Genomic DNA, 19,256 nt, shown 5'->3' with positions numbered 1-19,256 from the left:
TTTTATTATGAAGCCAAAAACAGCATGTCTTCAAAAGAAGCAAGGCTTGTTTTCTCAAAATTATATTTGGACTGTATAATGCAAAACATAATTTTTTTAGCTTACCAAAGACTGTGGAATTTGTTTCTTACCAGGTGGCAGACAATGATTCTTGAAACTAAAGTGGACTAGGATTGTTTTACCAGACCCAGTATCTGTACATTTCCAATATAATTTCCAGTATTTTTTATCATGTACTTAGATCATGTATCTCTACCCTTCATCCAGAGGTCCCTCTCTGTAATGTTTATAGAGATGAATGTGCCCATCACTATGTAATCATTAGTGACTGTGGAGTAAATTTAAAGAATTGCCAAAGCATCTGTTTTGCCTTCTGCTTGATCACATGACCCTTTGCTCAAGTAACATGCAATTAGCTCAACACGTGACAGCAGACACTAACACAGATGTAAACATTACCATGTTTTGCATATGACCTGTTGCTAATCTTGCAGTGCTAATTTTGTTGAATCAAGCGCCAATCTTTAAATATCATCTTTTGGTCTCTTTTGCTGAATATTAATCCATGGAGCTATGAGAATGACGCTGGGCACATTCACAAAATCATCTTTTTATCTTGGAAATCAACACATATTTTGGGCTTCTCATTTTTGGAAATGATGGAGGATGGCTTGTTGTCACGGCAAAGCTGTATGGCCAACTGCTTATGGGGTTTCCCAGCTGCTTGACTGAGAAAGGACAGAATATGATATGCATGAAAACTAGGCGGCAGAGCTGTTACACCCTTGATCTTTTCCAGTAATATTCTCCCCTTGGATAATAGGATGGGCTATTTGCAAGTAAGAATCATCGACCAGAAAAAGACTGCAATGTCTTTGTTCTTGAATCGAGCTAAATGCAACACCAATCTGCCAGTTAACATTCTTCCACTCACAAAGTTATGGGTCTTCTCCAAAATATGCTGATGCCATTGATAATGTCTACTTTAAAGCCCAGTGCATTAATGAAACTAGTTGAGGCTAGCACCACTTATTTCTTAGTACAATTGTTTGTAATTACCAAGACTGAATACAGACAGGTTGATAAAAATTACTGTAGATCACATTGAAATTTCCCTACAGCTTTTGTGTCAAAATACTGTATGTAGCAGGTGTTGTACCGTACAAAAAGGTAGTTCATTTTATTGCATATTTTGATATGCATGAAACCTCAAGTTCTTTGTCATTTGTAGCATTCGGCTTCAGCCGTAATAGATGAAAAGCTGTCAGTTAAGTGTCTTCCCATTCTCATTTCTGTACAATTTGAACTCAGCTGCCAGCGCCCTTGAAGTCAGAAATTACTTGCATGGGCAATTCCACGGTGACAAGATAAGGCAGGAAAATCTCACAAAGCAAAGTTTCTGCTTATCATCAGCTATGATAAAACATGCTCTTCTTCTGGTGATTGTTAAGATTCCTACAGATCTTTGCCTTTATGCTTGTTGGGAATAATTTACAGTCAGTGAAGACCAGTGGATCCTTATAAAACCTCTGAGTATGCATCTTGTGTGCACAGAAAAGTTAAAAAATGGGACACGTGGGATGCCTCGGATATCAACAAACAAAATAACTAATTGGGCTTTGTTAAACAAACCTTATATATTATAGTTCTTATAATATTTGGTCTAGCTTACACATACAGCACAACAGAAGAGCTTTTAGTGCACACTATGCATGCAGTTTTAAATTTAACCTGTTAGAGGTACCAGACAAACATACCTGTAAAGTTAACATTGCGAATATACTTGAGAAGTAGTGTGCCATTGATGGTGTCCATTTTGGGACAGAGGCCAACTTTTCCAGGACAGAGGTCTTTGTGCATATTATGGAGAGCATGAGCCATGGCATATACAGCATCTATAACGAATTGGACCTTCCCCTCCTGTTCGTAGGATGAATCTTTTCCAATCCGCTCGTGATCTTAAGAGAAAAACATCAACATAAAAAAACATTCAAATTAAATGATGACTTTCATGCTGTTTTCTTTGCTAAGCCAAGAAAAAAAAAAGCTGGACTCTTTTTTTTTTAATAAAAGGAAAACAACATTTAGATCAAAATTGGACCTGAATATCAATGGATGTTCTGTGAACTAAACAATAGTTACTAGATGTGTAAAAATCAAGCAAATTATAACCCTTCAAGAAGTCTGATTACTCAATTGTTAAACCATTTTCCCTGCTATTTTAATTTATGTTGAGACTGACATTGAATTGCATGTTAAAATAATTGTATGCTATTTTTGCAAGACATCTATCAGGAATACCACTGTACAAATTCAAAGTGATCTTCTGTTAGAGCCTTTCTCGGTGTGGGCTGTCAGTCACTTGGACCCACACACTTTTATGCAGAAACACTTTATGTCTCTTAATATTTTTGTGCTGTCCAGCTAAAGCCCATGGCCATGTTTTATGATACCATGTAAGCAAGCTTGTAAAAGTCTGATTTATGGTTTAAATGAAGACATAAACTCTAGCTACAAATACTGTGTAATCAGGAGTGTGAGACCACAGAGGTGTTCCTATGTTGTTTATATGATCTCTCTTTGTTTATCTCCTTCAAACCATGTGCCACCTTGAATCTATTAATCATCAGTGCAGAGCTTGACAGAGTGGCATGAGTGGAGAGGAAGACATAGTCAGACTGGCCTAATCATTCTTCACTATTAATGTAATTAGTTATGACAGGTGTATATTAATCATGGTTTGAGTTGTTTTAACGCTTTGGAAATGCATTACTCGCCAAGCAAGTTTTCAATTATCGTCTTAATTCTCCTATTAACCACTGCCCTACCACATGGGTTTAGTCAGTAGGTTTATTTAAACACTATTCCTTCCCTTCCTTAATGAAGTTAAATGTGAAAAAGAAAAATGTTTTTGGTTATGTATAATTTTTCTGTTTCTTGGTCTGGTAATGGTTTCTATTTAACAACATCATTGCTTTTAGTATTTAATTCATTCTAATATCTTATTTTCATTCATTGTTGAACTTTTGATAATGCAATATCAGCTAACTGTGGAAGCTTAAAGCAGTTTTGAGAAAATCTTTCTCTTTGAAGAACAGCAACAGTGTCAATCTGATCAGAACTAATTCCAAGTAGAAGCTCTCTATTTCCCAAGAAATGTGATTTATGCTGCAAAGACAAATCTTTGATTTATGCACAAACTTGTAAGCAATTCAAGGTTTATGACAGAAGATGTACTGTATGTCCCTTAAGTGTGTTATGTATGCAAGTCTGTGCTTTAAAGTTTGATCAAGTTTTTGAAGATTTTAAATCTTGCAAGAAAGAAAAGGCAAAAACCTTTCCACACTTATTGAAAATGATTAAATTGAAGATGTTAAATTTCATTTCATACTAATGAAGTTTCATTTCAAACAGTAGTTCTTATTAACATATTGTAAAATAGTCTAGGGGCTAATAATACGTACATTATACAGATTATACTGCAGTAAAAAATTCATCACATATATTTTTTCTGTTAGACCAGGACACCTTGTACAGGAAAATGTTCAGTCTGCATTAATCCCTGACAGTGAGATAAAAAAAGGTTATGTATTTTTATGACAAGTATGTAAATATCTGGTTCCAGCTTTACATTAGATGTTGAAGTTGAATGATATTTTGTGTTGAATTATAAATAAATAAAGTATTACCTTCAAAATATTATAGATAAGGTCAGTGCTTCAAGAGTAAAAAGGGAAAAACTTGATGTATCGCTTATGTGGCTCATTTTTTACAAGTTACTTTTCTGCCTACTGTTACTTTCTTAATCTAATATCCTGAAATGCACTGCAATATTCCTCCAAAATCCACAGCAAAAGTTTTATATGCTCAAAATGGTCAAGGAACATTTGATAGAGGAAGAAAGTCCATCCATCCACCCAACTTTTCTTAACTGGTGGCCATCTCCAGAGGTCATTGAGCAAGAGGGGAGGAAAATAAAAAGTGAAATGCTCCACAAGCGTTAAAGATTTATGTACAATAACATAAAAATAACAATATAAATGTAAGAAATCATCCGGATAATAAATTCGTATTCGAAAAAACAGGGCTTTCTCAAAAGATGAACATTTGCAGCATTACATAATTTATCACGGGAGGTGAAACTACAGTAGGGCATCGTAAAATATGTATCGGTTAATACAAGTGACAATGTAAATTAGAAACAATGGTACATTTCTTGAAAAGGCCAAAACCCCCAGCAGCTTGAGTAAATTAAAATTCTTGGCCAGTGAGGAAATGCTGCAAGCATATTTCACTGAAGCATGACTAAGTGTAGTACTCAGGTCACTAGATCAGTTGGTCATTTGCAGGCTAAAGAGTTCCAAGGATCAGGTTCGCCAAATATGTGTGGTCAAAGAGTTCAGAGTACAGTATCTACATGAAAACCTGTAATTTATTTGTTCCCCTATATATTGTTTTCTAGGCATAAAAAAGCATGATATTATTTTTAGGAGTAACGGCACAGTTACTAATTATAGTTTACTCTTAAGCAAAAGTACTCTTCTGTTTACATTATTATAATATAAAATATTTTGCAAGACATTGCAAAAAAACAACTACAAGGGAGTACATCAAGTTTTTATATTAATTAAGCTAACCCTTGTTTCTACCTAGAATGCATTCAAAGAGCAGCAGAAGCAGCAACTTCTGTCTTGTATGTGTGTCTCCAGAGTAATGCGCTCATGCGTATAATTGAACTGTTGGGTATCCGTGTTTTGCCTGAACATAATGCACAGGTCTTGTTGGTATCTGCATAAAACAGAGGATCAGGAGTTTACTGAATTGGCATTTACAAGCATACAAATTCAAATAACATGTAAGCTAAGACTAAAATTAAAAAGAAATAGCTTGAAATAGCAATATGACATGGTTGTAGTATATTGATTTTCCCCATGCTAATATTTCTATTACTGTAGAATCAAATATGTATTTTTAGTAGTCCTGGACTAAAATAATATTATCTTAATCTAGTTTTAGGGCTTGAATTTCAGTCATATAATTTGACTTTAACATCTGACAGAAGATTTTATCTTCTTCAAACTATAGTGCACTGTAGTATGGTTTTCAATTCCCTGTTTAACATAAAGTTATAATGTTCTTACAAGTTAGCCTCTGATTGGCTGAGCTGTCATAATGGCCACTCTTTTCACATGCTACAGACCTGTGCTGTGTTTGCAGAGTCAAAGAACCAAAATATATTACCATTATATTCTCTGAAAATAATGCCAATGCTCAGACATATACAGAAATCTAATGCATTTTTCATATCATAGTGGCTGTATTGTTGGAAGGTCAAATATTCATCCTTTTAACTAATAAATAAACATTGATGTTATTTGAAGTAACTTACAAAAGTTTTAAATATATATATATGTTGTAGATTTATACACCATATAATAAAATGGTTTCAAAATCAGCCTGAGGAAAGCAGTGGTTCTTCAGTAATGTCCCTCATGAATGGTGCACTGTAAATGCTTGCTGCTACGACCTTTCTGTATAAATCTATATACCTGACTTGAGTGAGGTGATGATACAAGGTTTTCTACAGACTGGCTGCCATCCACACTTCCTGTTCATATAAATCCACAGCATGTACACTGCAGAATATTGAAAAGAACACCTGGGAGCTTGGGCAGTTGTCAAGAACAGTATGTTTATGCACTGGGATCAGACAAGCAAAGTCAGTACATATTTCTTTGGTATGCTGAGCACCTTACCGAGTCCTGCTGCGGCCTCCAGATCTTATGGAAATGTACATTTGCAGTTCGGAAAATTTTGGAAGCAGAATCTGTGATAATAGCTGGCAGGAATGTTTAACATTTTTGACTGAATTACTTTAGGTGAAATGGGTGCCTTATTTTTGTCTCGAATGCCATAAAGCAAATTTATTTGTGAAAATTCAAGCCAATTTTGCAAGTAATTTGACAGGCAGCTTTTTAACTTATGGAAGCTGGTACAGGGACATCATCTCACATTAACATAGTGTTGTTATATTTTCAGGAAGGAACATTTTAAGGATCAAATCACTTGCAAAATTGTGAAGAGGCAAGCTGAAACCACTTATTTAAAGACATCTGATGTGTCACAGTGTTATGGTTTGGTGTTGCCTCAAATGCAAAGATAAGGGCAGACAGAGTATAGTGGAAAAATGTATTTAATGATGAAACTGTCAACTTACTGATCACGAATGCCAATGCCAAAAATGCATAGCAGCGACAGAATATTGAAAGAATTCAGCAGTGAGTCAATAAAATCAAAAAGCTAAAATACTGTGGAGAAGTGATTGTTGCATGGAAACCAGGTGAGTACAATAAACAGAATGCAGAACAGCTGGGGAGAACCTAAGCAGGGAACTGGGGGAAGGCAGAATAATTAACAAAGGAGCAGAGCTGTATCTGAACCAATATACAAATGAACGGGGGAAAAATTCTAACAAAAACGAGCTTTAAGGGATAGACTGAATAAGACAATAGGATTGCAGAGAAACTAATTAACACAAAGGGAGGTAAACTACAAAAACTCTATCCAAATGAGCCAATATGGAGCCCAAAATGCGACCCAAATCTGCCATTTTCATGGGAGTCTGAACTAAACTAGCCAATTCTGATCTTTTCAACCATGGAAAAAAATCTAATTTGTGCCACTTCATTATGTGATATAAAACTGCATACGTATCCAATATTGAAAGCATCTGCAGTCTGAACAGTAATGCCGCATTTTATCCAAGTTTTACATCACTGACATGAAACATTCATCGTCTGTCATTTATACATAAGTCTGATGGCTGTTGAAAAATTCAAAATGAATGACAACGCAAAACAATCAGAATTCAGCAACAAATTAGATTTAAGCATTGAGATCTGCTGTGTGAACTTAGCCAATGTGAATATTACAGCAATTTTCGACTCTAAATGACATCTTTCAGGCCCTGTTTACATGACAATGATCCAACGAAAATTGACTTTTTGTTTAGTTTCTGTTAACACGTTTAGATAAAGACATTCTAATTACAATCTTTGTTTACACAGTAACGGTACGCATCGAAAAGGTGTTATGCACTCGCCACGCTACTAGTCGGTGCTAGATTCTTTGAAACTAAATGCGCATGTGTTTTAAAAAAAAGTTCTACTACTTTAGAGCGCTTAACAAGCAAGTGCTTGTTATGAGCGCTGAACAAACACAGGTGTATTTTGCCACCTGGGCGTTGCGTAGCGGCGAAGAGTCGCTAGGGGAACCGAATCTGATGGGGAAACACAAATTGTAGTAACACCAGCATCGTCAGTAGTTTCTTCTTCTGTGGATTGTAGGAAGCAGCTATGTTTTGAGTCATACTCATACTAAGCATGAGCTAGAGATTCCCTGACAGAAAATATCTATTTATTTTGTTTTCAAGACAACGGACAAGAATGCGGAAATGGATGCGGGTAATTTTGGACCCACTTATGGAAGAATAGGGTAGTAATATAAAACATGCTATTTCTTAAAATGTGTAAAAGGTAAATAAAAAAATTTAATTGCATGATATCAATAACATGTTTGTTGAGGAATTCCTGGAATATGAAGTGATGTTGCAAAAAGATGACCTAACCGGGTCCAAAAGGACCCACTTATGCATCAGAGGGTTAAAAACGTCAAAAAACTGCATCTCAAGAGAAACTACCATTGCTCAGATAAAGTGTTTAATTTTTTCACAGTGGAATTAAGAGCACTGTGCAGGCAGGCATTTGTCTGCTTCTGTTAGCCTTGGTGACTCATGTGAGCAGGGATTCAAATCAGCAGTGACTCAAGGTTTGTTTCACTCAAACTGTGTCTGTCAACAAAAGCTGGTGGACCTTCGCAAGACTGTCATTTTTACCACAGCCTGGTGCAAATTAAAAATGTAAATAAAGAAGAAGCTGCAAGAAAATACTCAGCGCTGTGCTCATTCTTTTAAATATACTGTATATATATATATATTGTATTTAGGATGTAAAAAGTTATTTGTACAAGAAACTATTTCATATGAGATTTTTCCATAATATTATTTTGAAGAAATGTACTTTCTTTACAAGTTTAAAGGAACATGTTGTTTGTATCAGTTCTGATCATTTCTGATAAAAACTCCTTTGTAGTGCATTTGTGTCACTGTTTTTTTTCAAACAATCTGTATATTCCCCATGATAATGTCCTATGACATATTTAGAATAAAGGCATCAAGCAGTTGACTGCTACGATATTGGTCAAAGCTGTCATTTAGTCTGAAGTCTATGATTTATGTTTGTTTTTATAATAAACAGTCATTTAATAATGTGAAATTGGAAGTTCGCATCATAATTTGACCTAGTGAGGGCAAGCAGTGATTAGCAATAAAATCTTGATGTGTATAGGAGAACATTGTTAAACATCTCCAAACAAAAGGAACACCAGGGAAAATTTTTACAAGGACATACAAATGAGAAACTAAATTAAATGTGATACAATAAAGGAAAGAACAAACAAAGGAAGACGTGTTTCAATACTTCTAGCTTATAAAACCTTGCCAGGTTGTGCTGGAGGCTTCTTCCTGTTAAAGTATAAAAAAGACTGAATGAAATTAACTGTTCACTGCTGCATGTTTGGTCAACTACTCATCAAATTCCAGGTAAGTCATTAAACTTAACCTAAAAATTACATAGAACTCATGTGAAAAAACTTCTAACTCCCAAAATTGCTTAGTAAGTATTAAGATCATACATGTGATGTCCAAGTGAGATTCAGGAAACTGCTCAGCAATTAACACATTTAAATCCATCAAGTTCTTGGTAAGTATCAATCAATCAATCAATCAATCAATCAATCAATCAATCAAATTTCGTTTGGATAGCACATTTCAGCAGCAAGGTATTTCAAAATGCTTTACACTTTGAAAAAGCAAAGTGTAAAGTACAAAAACACAAAGTCATACAACATAAAATCAACAATCAAAACATTACATTAAGTCAAGTGCCATCGTTAAATTCGTAACTGATTAAGTTTTGAATACAATTCTAAATTGCACAAGTCTTGTTCTTGCATAGATAAAAGAAACGCTGGGAGATACATTAAGATGTGAATTATACATCTTCACTGCTTTTGCTTCACACAATGATGCACTTTATTCCTTGGCTTAGAAGATGTAACAACCTATATGATATATAGGTTGTTACCTAGTTTGGATTATAGTTATATAATTATAGTTAATCCAAACTATAAAGCTCCAATATAAAAATGAAAAAGCAATAATATTTGTTGACTCATTTCACTTTGCTGTTAATATATTCATATAAACCTTGACAACTTGTACTTTAGAATTTCAGAAATTTGCTCAGTAAACACCAAGAGTTCAAAACACAAGAATGCTGAATGGTGAATTTTAGGAATTGAGGTACATGCTGTCCTCTCTTGCATTGTTTTGAATCATATACCAACCAGAATTTATGTGCCTTGACGGAGGGGAAGAAGAAATTACTGTGCTTTCAAATAGAACAAAGCAGAGTAGAGGAAGAGAACGTGCAAAGAGCTCTGAGAAGAATCATTGTACCCTTTGCTCTTAAAATTTTATTATGCCCAGGAGACTTCTCAGAGGATGAAAAGGGCAGCAGCAATTTAGCTCAAGAGCAGCCACCATGACTACTGATAAATACAAAAATCATTCACAAATTAAGTGTTCTCCTGATAGTAAGGGTTGCTGAAGGTATTACTTTGTGTTGGTCATTGGACACAATGTTGTGAAGTAAGATGACAAATATTTAATGGTTAACCTTTTGTTCACTTGCTACTAATTAGTGGAAATAATGATTGGTTAATCCTTAAAAATATGGAGAAAGCTACTCTGACACGCATAAAATTGTTTGTTATTATTGACTAAAAGGCTTCATTAGCAGTGAAGGTGAAGTCTCTTGCAGGGCAACTTTTTTGCAGGTCATATTTTCATTCTAGACTGAGCATCCCAAACCTTTGTGCAAGAAAGCCGTAGGCAATCTTTTTTATTCTGTCTTTGTTGAAAGTTCTGGTTCCTTTGGAGACAATACAAGAATGCATTATTTGTTTCCACACAGTTTACTCGGACAAAATGATTGTAGTTAATAGTTTCTGCACGCAGTAAAATCTATTCGCATATTTCATTTTTAAAGCGACAAGTTTATGACATATTTTATATCAGCCCACTTTGCAAGACCAAGAGGTTCAATATATTTCCAAATAAGCAGCATTAAGTTTGGTCCAGATTTTATTCAAAAAAGTCTAATTCACCCCAAACCATAATTCAAGTAAAGGAGTAGTTTGACAATACATTAACTCTGAAGAAAGGCGCCTAAGTGGCATCCTGATGAGAGACGCCTCTATCCAGAGGTAGCAATAAATTTGTGTCATATAGAGGTCTGTGGAACTGTGCTTGAGACAGTGAAGAAACTGGAGTATAATTTTATGGGTTTTGAGAAGCAGCTGTGTCCATGTTTTATTGTCTGATGTGCATCTAATGGATGTTATAATCCATGTGCAGCAGCAGCTGTAGGGCTGTTGCACTACATAAATTTTCATTTTGGGATCCTAAAACTTACTTTAAGGTATGCAAAATCATGTTTTGCATACGTTTGATTAGCTAGCATATAGACGACTGTAATTGCGATTGTGGTTCACTTTATGAATAACAAATGTTTTTTCATAAGCCGTACCTTTGAATGTGCCTGTTTGTGCTTCTGTTGAGCTATCAGTTTGCTCGATCATTCTCTTCCCCAGAAAGAATCCAGAAAGCCCTAGATTTGGCATGAACGTGCAAAATTGAGGGATAGGACAAAGCAGTGGGGCAGGAGGGTTAAATGGGATCAGGACCTTAATCTTCTGGAGGGAATTCAGAGTGTTGGTCTTGGTTGTAAACACAACAAATGTCAGAGAAATCTTGGAAAAGTTTAAAATAATCGAACAATCTCTTTTCTTCTAGTCACAAGATACGGACCAATTCGTTTTAGCTAAAGCAGAGAAAAGCTTAAAAAATGTACAATATCTATTTTTCCTGTTAATTTTTGTTCTGATTCTGTACTATATCCCTGTATAACACTTTAAGAAAAAATGCACAGATGTAAGATTTATATGCCTTGAAATATTAGAAATGCAATCTTGCGAATCACTACGAGATAAGAGACAAGCCTGAAGAATCTAATGATTTTAATGACGAAAAAGCTTTTTCTAAAGAGCTGACTTGATATGCTATTGATTGTTTTCACTGCAAGCAGGGGCCTATTTTGGTGATTGCTGCTGTGCACTTCAAATACAGAAACATGTTAAGAGCATTCATTTCTCTTACAGAAATAGATGTTCCCATTCACTTATTTACATAAATTATATTTTCTGCTATATTAGAAGAGTGTAACTATTCCCCCCAATAATAAATATATAAAAAAAAACATGCATCCAAAGAGGAGGCACAAACTTTGACACAGACCCGCATAAGCATAATGTATTCATGACAGCTAAGCTGTATACTTGGTTATTGATTGAGTGCTCCACATTGACCAAGAGTCTTCTTTTCCAATGATTGAAAACTCACTTGTACACTTTTTGATGCCAGATCCTTTCTTCACAGCATGTCGACTAAGCTTGCACTGGAAGTTGTTCTCCCAAAACTCTGCAAACCAGATATTCCGTCTGTTGTTCTCTAATGTTCGGCTGATGAAGTACCGATCAAAACCTGAAAGACATAAGAATTAGAAAGTTTTTTTTATTTTTTTTCCAAAACACAAAAGCAAATTATTTTATGTAAGTTAATTATAAAATACATTTAAAACCTCTTAGCACTTTCGTGTCAGGTATTTATGTTGGCATATTTAATTTATTTAATTTTCTCCACTCTCTCCTTTGAACTACAGTCTGTGAGCCAGACAGCAACATTGGCAAAACGTCAAAATGCACCTAAAGGGGAAATCATGAATAAGGACGATTTGAAGAAGTTTTTCCAGAAGCCATGGAATTCAAATTAGAGTAGAAAACATATTCATATTCTTTGAAGTTGCTCTATGGCTCTCCAATTTTATTTTAAATATGATTCGAAGCTAACAATAAATCATGACGCCACTGCAGGACCAGTCACAAGGGAATACCTTTAATGGACTGTCGTTTTGGTAGGATGGTAACAGCACCTTCTGCCATTTCCTCTTGGTTCAGGATTGGAGCACTTTTGGAACCCCAGCTATCGGAACCTACCCAGATGAAATGACCTGTTTGATTGGCTCTTTTAGCTGCATGAAGTAGGCGCCTGTGGGATGGAACAGAAAACAAATACATTTTTTAATATACTGTATATATTGTGTTTAGGTATAAATGTGAGAAACCTGCAACAGACATGGTTGGACAGACAGATGAATACCAGATTCCACATACAGCAAAACTGTAAAAAAAAAAAAAGCCATTGGCCTGTTAAAATGCTCTATAATATGTATTACAGGTCCCATGCAGCTTGTTGCTTGACATGGATAGTCCAAGTAGAATTTGGATGACAAAGAACTAAAATTTAAAAACATCCATTATGGTGGTTTTAGCATAATCAAACCTTATTAGATTTAGCTTTAAGCTTATTGTAAATAATAAATATTAGGAACAGATAGCAGGCGCAGCTGTAAATGTTTAATTAAGGATGTTTCAGATAGAAATGTTAGACAAAACCAAAAAGATTTGGCATGTGAAATATTGCTTTGATGTTGCTTTAAAAAAGCAAGACAAAACAAAGATGTGTCTCTGGGCCGACTCTTTGCCCTTTACCATTCCCACTGTCTTTTGTACAGTACAAACAAATACAAAACAATTTCTAACTAAATTTGTGACAGTGCGTTTTGATTTTTTGAGTTTACAGGATGGTTGAAGTGTTTTAATTAACATTTTTCAGCATTCTTATTCTATAGTCTCAATTTTAACTTGTGTACAAGCCATACCTTCTCAACTTTAATTGTAATAGATTTTAAAGCATTTATGTATGCTTATAGCCATCTGTTTTTGAAAAAGGGAGTAAATCCCACAGTCAAAGCGATATTTTTAGGGGTTTAAATAAGTTATGTTAGAATATTTTGCAACATTTATGTTCTGAGACTTAACTGAAAACATCTATAACCCTCCTGGATCAGGAGAAGATCTTATGACAAAAAAAAGAGGCAGCTGCTGCTGTGAGTCCTTGTACAAGGGGGAATCTGGCAGCATTTAATTATTAAAAATATGTGAATATTACAACTTACAATACAAACTCTTCAAAGTGATTTTTAACACAGAATGTAAAAACTTTAAAGAAGCCACACATTATGGCTACAGAACATAATGTGTAATACTAGTCAGGGCACTCCTGTTTTTTTATTCAAATGCAAGTTAGACACAAAATCCCTTTAAAATGGGATCAAATATCACTCAAAGTCATACGTTTATTTTTGTATTTGAAGGAATTGTCTTTTAATTTGCAGGAGTTGGATGAAAGGTTTTGGTGTTGTTACAATAGCTTGCTGAAATTTAGGTCCATGACTCGCGTTCCTGGCTGGTGTCTTAAGATGCTACTTCAGTATTTCATCATAATGTTCTATCTTCATGATACCATATATTTTGTTAAGTGCACCAATCCCTCCGACAGCAGAAAACCCAAACAACGTAATGCACACACCTGAAATAAATTTAAACTGCAATCTGTTTATGTTTTGCTTTAGGAGTAATGGCTGATTAGCCCATATTGGTTGAGAACTTGTTTTCCTGTGCAAAATGACTTTCTTTAACAAATTCTACCTGCAACTTCTCTATGTTTGTGGCTGTGTTTTAAAGTTGGTTCAGCTATTTCATCAAAGTTAGGCTTTGAGACACAGAGTCCCTCTTCTCCCTCTCTATTATGGATAGAAAGGACAGAATGTAGCATCTGTGGCTATATAGAAATTTTACTCAAGGATATAGCAGTCCAGTGGGTTTATAAAACTATGTTCCTGATATTTCTCCTGATTTATTTTTTGATGATGTTACACTAGGAAGCAGCAATGCACGTGTCTCAATGTGTCTTTAGTTGATTTAAATATTGTGAATTAAACTGGCATAAGTCAAGTCATTTAAAGTCATAGCAATTTCATTTGACCTCTGAACATAAAAAATAACAAAAAAAAATAGTTTTGCATTCAATTAATCTAGCATTTAGCAAATATGAATAATTTTTGAACTCTTGCCTGTAACAAGAAAATGTTGTGTAATTTAATGCGAGGGGGGGAAATGTTGTTTCAGATACCATATTTAGTTTTCTCCTAACACCAAAACAAAACAGTATATGCATGCATTTGTTTGATTGTACTGGACTCTCCTGTTATAACTCATTCTCGTCTTTCCTTGTGCAGATTTTTGAGATCATTGAGATGTTCGATGGTCACTCTGATCTCAACAATAGTGCAGTCATGCTGGACTGTGATCCCACTGGCCTTTGGTAATTACTCTATATCTAACCTATTACCTGCTATCAGGACTGGCTTAAATCAGTGAGCAGTGGGACTTCTGACCCAGACATCAACATCTCTGCCCACTTCCATAGCGTGTATGCTGACCTACTAACTGTAGACTCACTAGGAAGAGACATCATCTCCCGCAATCCTAATGTACACTTGGATGATATTGCTGATTTGGAAGCTGCTAAGAAGCTTTTGAGAGAAGCTGTAGTGCTGCCCATGTGGATGCCTGACTTTTTCAAGGGAATTTGTCGACCATGGAAGGGAGTATTAATGGTTGGCCCTCCAGGTACCGAAAAGACAATGTTAGCTAAAGCCAAGCTAAAATGTTGGCTAATGTTAGCTAAGGAGAATATTTCCTCGTTAGAGGAAATATTCAGTGTTGCATGTGAACAATACAATCATTGCCTCTGTAAGATTTTTTTTTGAAGGTTAGATAATAATTGCCACCATAGTCATGCATTTTAATTTAACACAGATAAGACATAGGAAAATGTCTTATCTGATGACAGAAATATAATAAAATTATATTATAGTAGAAATAGAATAAAAATAGAATTTGCTCTCTAATGAGTACTTAATATTACTGTATTTACTTTAAAAGATTTTCAAGTAAAACCTTTTCCAAGTAAAACCTTTGAAAATCTTAAGCACCATTTGACAGAGAATGGTGCAGATGTAAATGGTACTTAAGATAAAGCAACTAGTTTTAAGTACTAGTTATAAATTGACAGTATCTTGAAAGTATCCAACCATTGCAAACTTGTAAGGATATAATCAACATGTTAATCAACAGAACAACATTAATCAACAGAACACTTTTACACTCTTCACTTTTCTCACCTGATGTCGTCCTCATTGGCAAAGATAATAACCACTCGAGCATTGGTGTTCTCACTTAGCCGGTGAATGATCTTGTCGAACTCTCCAACTCTTGGTTCACGTGGAATTTTCACTGACTGGGATATGCACAATCCTCCTAATTGGAAGAAAGAAAACAGATTTTTTTGACATTTAAAAGACTGAGGAATTGAAAAATTGATTCCCCATTATTTCATGTAATGAGTTTTTTGTGGCAGTATATTTTCTCCTACAGATCTCCTTTGCAGAAAAGTGTTGCCTTTATATCTTTTAACAGCACAAATAAATCTGCGCCCCCGCCATTGTATTTGGCGATATGGGTCATCATCCTACTGGAAGAAAAATTCAGGAGATAAGCGTACTGTGGTCAAAATGGTTGGACATGGTCAGCAACAACGCTCGGGTAGCCTGTGGTGTTTGAACAATGTCAACATTTTTTCCAATCTGTTATTGTCAAATTTAGATTAGCCTGTGTGAATTATTCCCTAAGTTCCTACTTGACAGGAGTGGCATCTGGTGTTGTCTTCTGCTAAATTTGATGCGTTGTGCATTCTGAGATAATATTTTGCATACCTCACTATGAGAAATGGCTATTGCAGTAACTGTTGTCTTTCTGTCACTTCAAACCAGCCAGTCATACCATTCTCTCCGAAAGAATAATTTTTATTATTTTGGTTTTGCCAGTTTTGATGCTTTGTGTACTTCAGCAATACATACATATATAGTCATTTTCAATAAATTAGAATATTATTAAAAGGTTCTTTTATTTCAGTAAAGTCTTTAACTGAAACAATATATAGGTCAATTTCCCACAAACATTATCAAACCTTTTTTCATGTCAAAAAGGGTTTAACCTTTTCAACAGGTTAATACCTTTAACCTGTTAAAAAGGTTATATATATATATATATATATATATATCCCTCTGGACTTGATAAAGCACTGTTCAAGTAAAGGCTACTTACCATTTATATGAAATACAAAAAACGTCAATATAAATACCTGCTTAAAAATCTTTTTCAAAAGATGCATTTAATTTTTTTTAGAACTTACATTTTTTATTTTTATTTTACAGAGCAATAATACAGCCGTACATCAATGGTACATAACACAAGTGTTGACAATATGAAATCTTCCATAAAATAAAATAAACATCTTGGCATGATATCTTACAACCTCAGCATCACATTTGTAGACTCCTCACCATACAACATTAAAATAAAGATACATTTTGGGCAGGATAGCTAAACACCATATGCCAAGAGACAAACTTGTTAGGCTTATTTACATCAACAGAGCTTCTGCTGGCCCCCAGCGCAAACTAAAAGTGGTTTTTTGAAATCTTAATGAATAGGTTATCTGTTCCATTTTATACAATTCCCTTACTTTTTGGATCCATAAGTCATAGGAAGGTGGCTCCAACTGCATCCACCTGATTGTAATGCACTTCAGGGCTGCTGTAAAAAGGATATTTAACAGATATACTTTGGTCCGTCCTTGCAAACCATCTGGTATAATACCAAGTAACGCAACTGTAACATCCTTTGGTATAACTTCCGGGAAGATTTGGTTTATAGCCCTGTACACCTCATCCCAAAAGTTTTGAAGTTTGGGGCATGACCAAAAAATGTGTGTATGATTGGGGACCGCTGAGCCACAGTTTCTCCAACACAAGCTTGGTACTTTAGGATCCATCTTGGAAACTACATCTGGGGTCCTGAAATATCTGCTAATAATTTTCCATTTATATTCCCGCCACGTATTTGAGTTTGTAACTCTATGTGCCTCAGTCCAAACTTCCTCCCATGTTTCGTCAGAGATTTTTTTGGCCGTCTCTGCCTCCCATCTTTGTTTTGTCCAAGTGGGTTTGTTAAGGTTCATTGACAGGAATACACTATATAACTTTGTTATCAATTTTTTATCTCCTCCCCCTTTCTGGTAATGGATTAGGAGGTTTTCTATTGGTGTGGGATTTAGTACTCTTTCCCAGTCCCTGTGTGCAGACAAAAAAGAACGCAACTGTAAATATCTAAAGAAATCATTTTTCTGGAGATGAAAATTCCTACATAACTCTTCAAATGACATAAGATTGTTCCTGTCAATCAACTGATGAAGGAATGTAAGCCCCTGTTCAGCCCATTTAGAAAACTTTTTGTCTAAGAAATTGGGTGTGAAGGATTTAATATGTCCAATGCTTGTTAATATTGACAAACCTCTTGGTAGCTTGAAAGAAATTCGCACTTTGTTCCAAATGTTAAGTGTGGTTTTAGTCCACAATGGCAGATCCTTTACTAGGATATCTAAAAATGGCAATACTTTTAATGGTACTGAGCACTTTGCTTGCTCAATGCTCAGCCATCTTGTTTGAGAATCCTGTTGGATCCATGAAATTAGAGGCTTTAACTGAGCTGCCCAGAAATAGTATTTCAAAACAGGAAGATTGAGGCCCCCTTCCGTCTTACTTCTTTGTAGTGTTTTGTATTTTATGCGAGGGCTCTTGCTTTGCCATATGAATTTTGATATAATTTTATCCAATTCAACAAACATGGACTTTGGTATGCCAACTGGTAACATCTGGAATAAATACAATAATCTGGGTAACAGATTCATACGAATGGTCTCAATGCGACCTAGGAGGGACAAAGGCAATGCTGACCATCGCTCTAGGTCATTTTTAATTATATCCAGTGTTTTGCTGTAATTGGCATGATACAAATCATTTAATGAGAGAGAAATATTGATGCCTAGGTATTTAATGCCCTCCCTTGGCCACCTGAAGCCGCTCTGTTGTTTAACCCCCAGTGGAATATTGTTATTGACATCCATTGCCTCAGTCTTATCAACATTTATTTTATAACCAGAAAAATGTCCATAAACAGAAATCATTTCCCTCAGACGTGGTATTGATGATGTAGGATCAGACAGATACAGAAGTACATCATCTGCGTAAAGAGATATTTTATGTTCCTCTGTGCCAATCAAAATCCCTTTAATTTCATTATTGTCCCTAATAAGCTGGGCTAATGGCTCGATACTAATTGCAAACAAAAGAGGTGACAAAGGGCAGCCCTGTCTGCATCCGCGCTCCAGTTTGAAACTTGCTGACCTGAAACCATTAACTCTTACAGCCGCTTGTGGGGATGAATATAATGTATGTATCCAATCTATAAACTTGGGCCCAAATTTAAATCTCTTTAATGTTTGAGTAAGGTATTTCCATGACACGCGATCAAAAGCCTTTTGGGCATCTAAAGATATTACAGCTGTCATAGCTTTCTTTTCTTTTTGGTGAGACATAATATTCAATAAACGACGCAGATTATTTCCATAGTACCTCCCGACAATGAATCCAGTTTGATCTGGATGTATGATTTGATTTATTATAACATTTAATCGTCTCGCCAGAATACCAGTTAGAATGCGTACGTCCCCATTAAGCATCGATAATGGTCTATATGACCCACAATCAGTGGGATCCTTACCTTCTTTATGCAAAACAACTATTGTGGCATCAGACCAGGATGGCGCCATTGTTTTAGTTTCTAAAGAAAAGTGGTATGCTTCCAATAAAAGTGGAGTAACGATGTCTATGAAACATTTATAGAATTCATTTATGAAACCGTCGGGACCAGGACTCTTATTATTTTTAAGGGATGAGATAACGTTTTTAATTTCTTCTTCTTGAATTGGCTTATCTAATTGTTTAGCTACAATATCGGATAATTCAGAAATATTTATATTTTGTAAGTAGTCAGCTATCTTACTCTCATCACCGCAAGTGTCAGTGTCTCGGTATAAAGCCTTGTAAAATTCTGCAAATGTTTCAGCAATATCTTTCGGTTTTAAGATGGATTTATTGCCCGATTTCAGCTTTTGAACTACGTTTGAGGACTGTTGTTTTTTAAGTCGAAAG

The 19,256-nt window shown here is 35.2% G+C and overlaps 1 protein-coding gene across 2 annotated transcripts in view; it reads right to left on the bottom strand.

Moving 5' to 3' along the window:
- Positions 1-19,256, bottom strand: part of LOC114146468 (metabotropic glutamate receptor 4-like) — a 180,424-nt gene that overhangs the window by 15,761 nt on the left and 145,407 nt on the right. For both annotated transcript variants that reach the window (XM_028020539.1, XM_028020529.1), the window contains exons 4-7: positions 15,327-15,462; positions 12,132-12,286; positions 11,582-11,722; positions 1,758-1,958 (exon numbers count right to left, since the gene is read on the bottom strand). In XM_028020539.1, coding sequence (XP_027876340.1) covers positions 1,758-1,958; positions 11,582-11,722; positions 12,132-12,286; positions 15,327-15,462 — 633 coding nt within the window. The remainder of the gene's footprint in view (positions 1-1,757; positions 1,959-11,581; positions 11,723-12,131; positions 12,287-15,326; positions 15,463-19,256) is intronic.

The sequence above is a fragment of the Xiphophorus couchianus genome, chromosome 1 (assembly GCF_001444195.1).
Source record: "Xiphophorus couchianus chromosome 1, X_couchianus-1.0, whole genome shotgun sequence".
NCBI classification, from domain to species: Eukaryota; Metazoa; Chordata; class Actinopteri; order Cyprinodontiformes; family Poeciliidae; genus Xiphophorus; species Xiphophorus couchianus.
The sequence above is the reverse complement of the archived record's forward strand: the minus strand, read 5'-3'. Positions and strand labels throughout refer to the sequence as shown.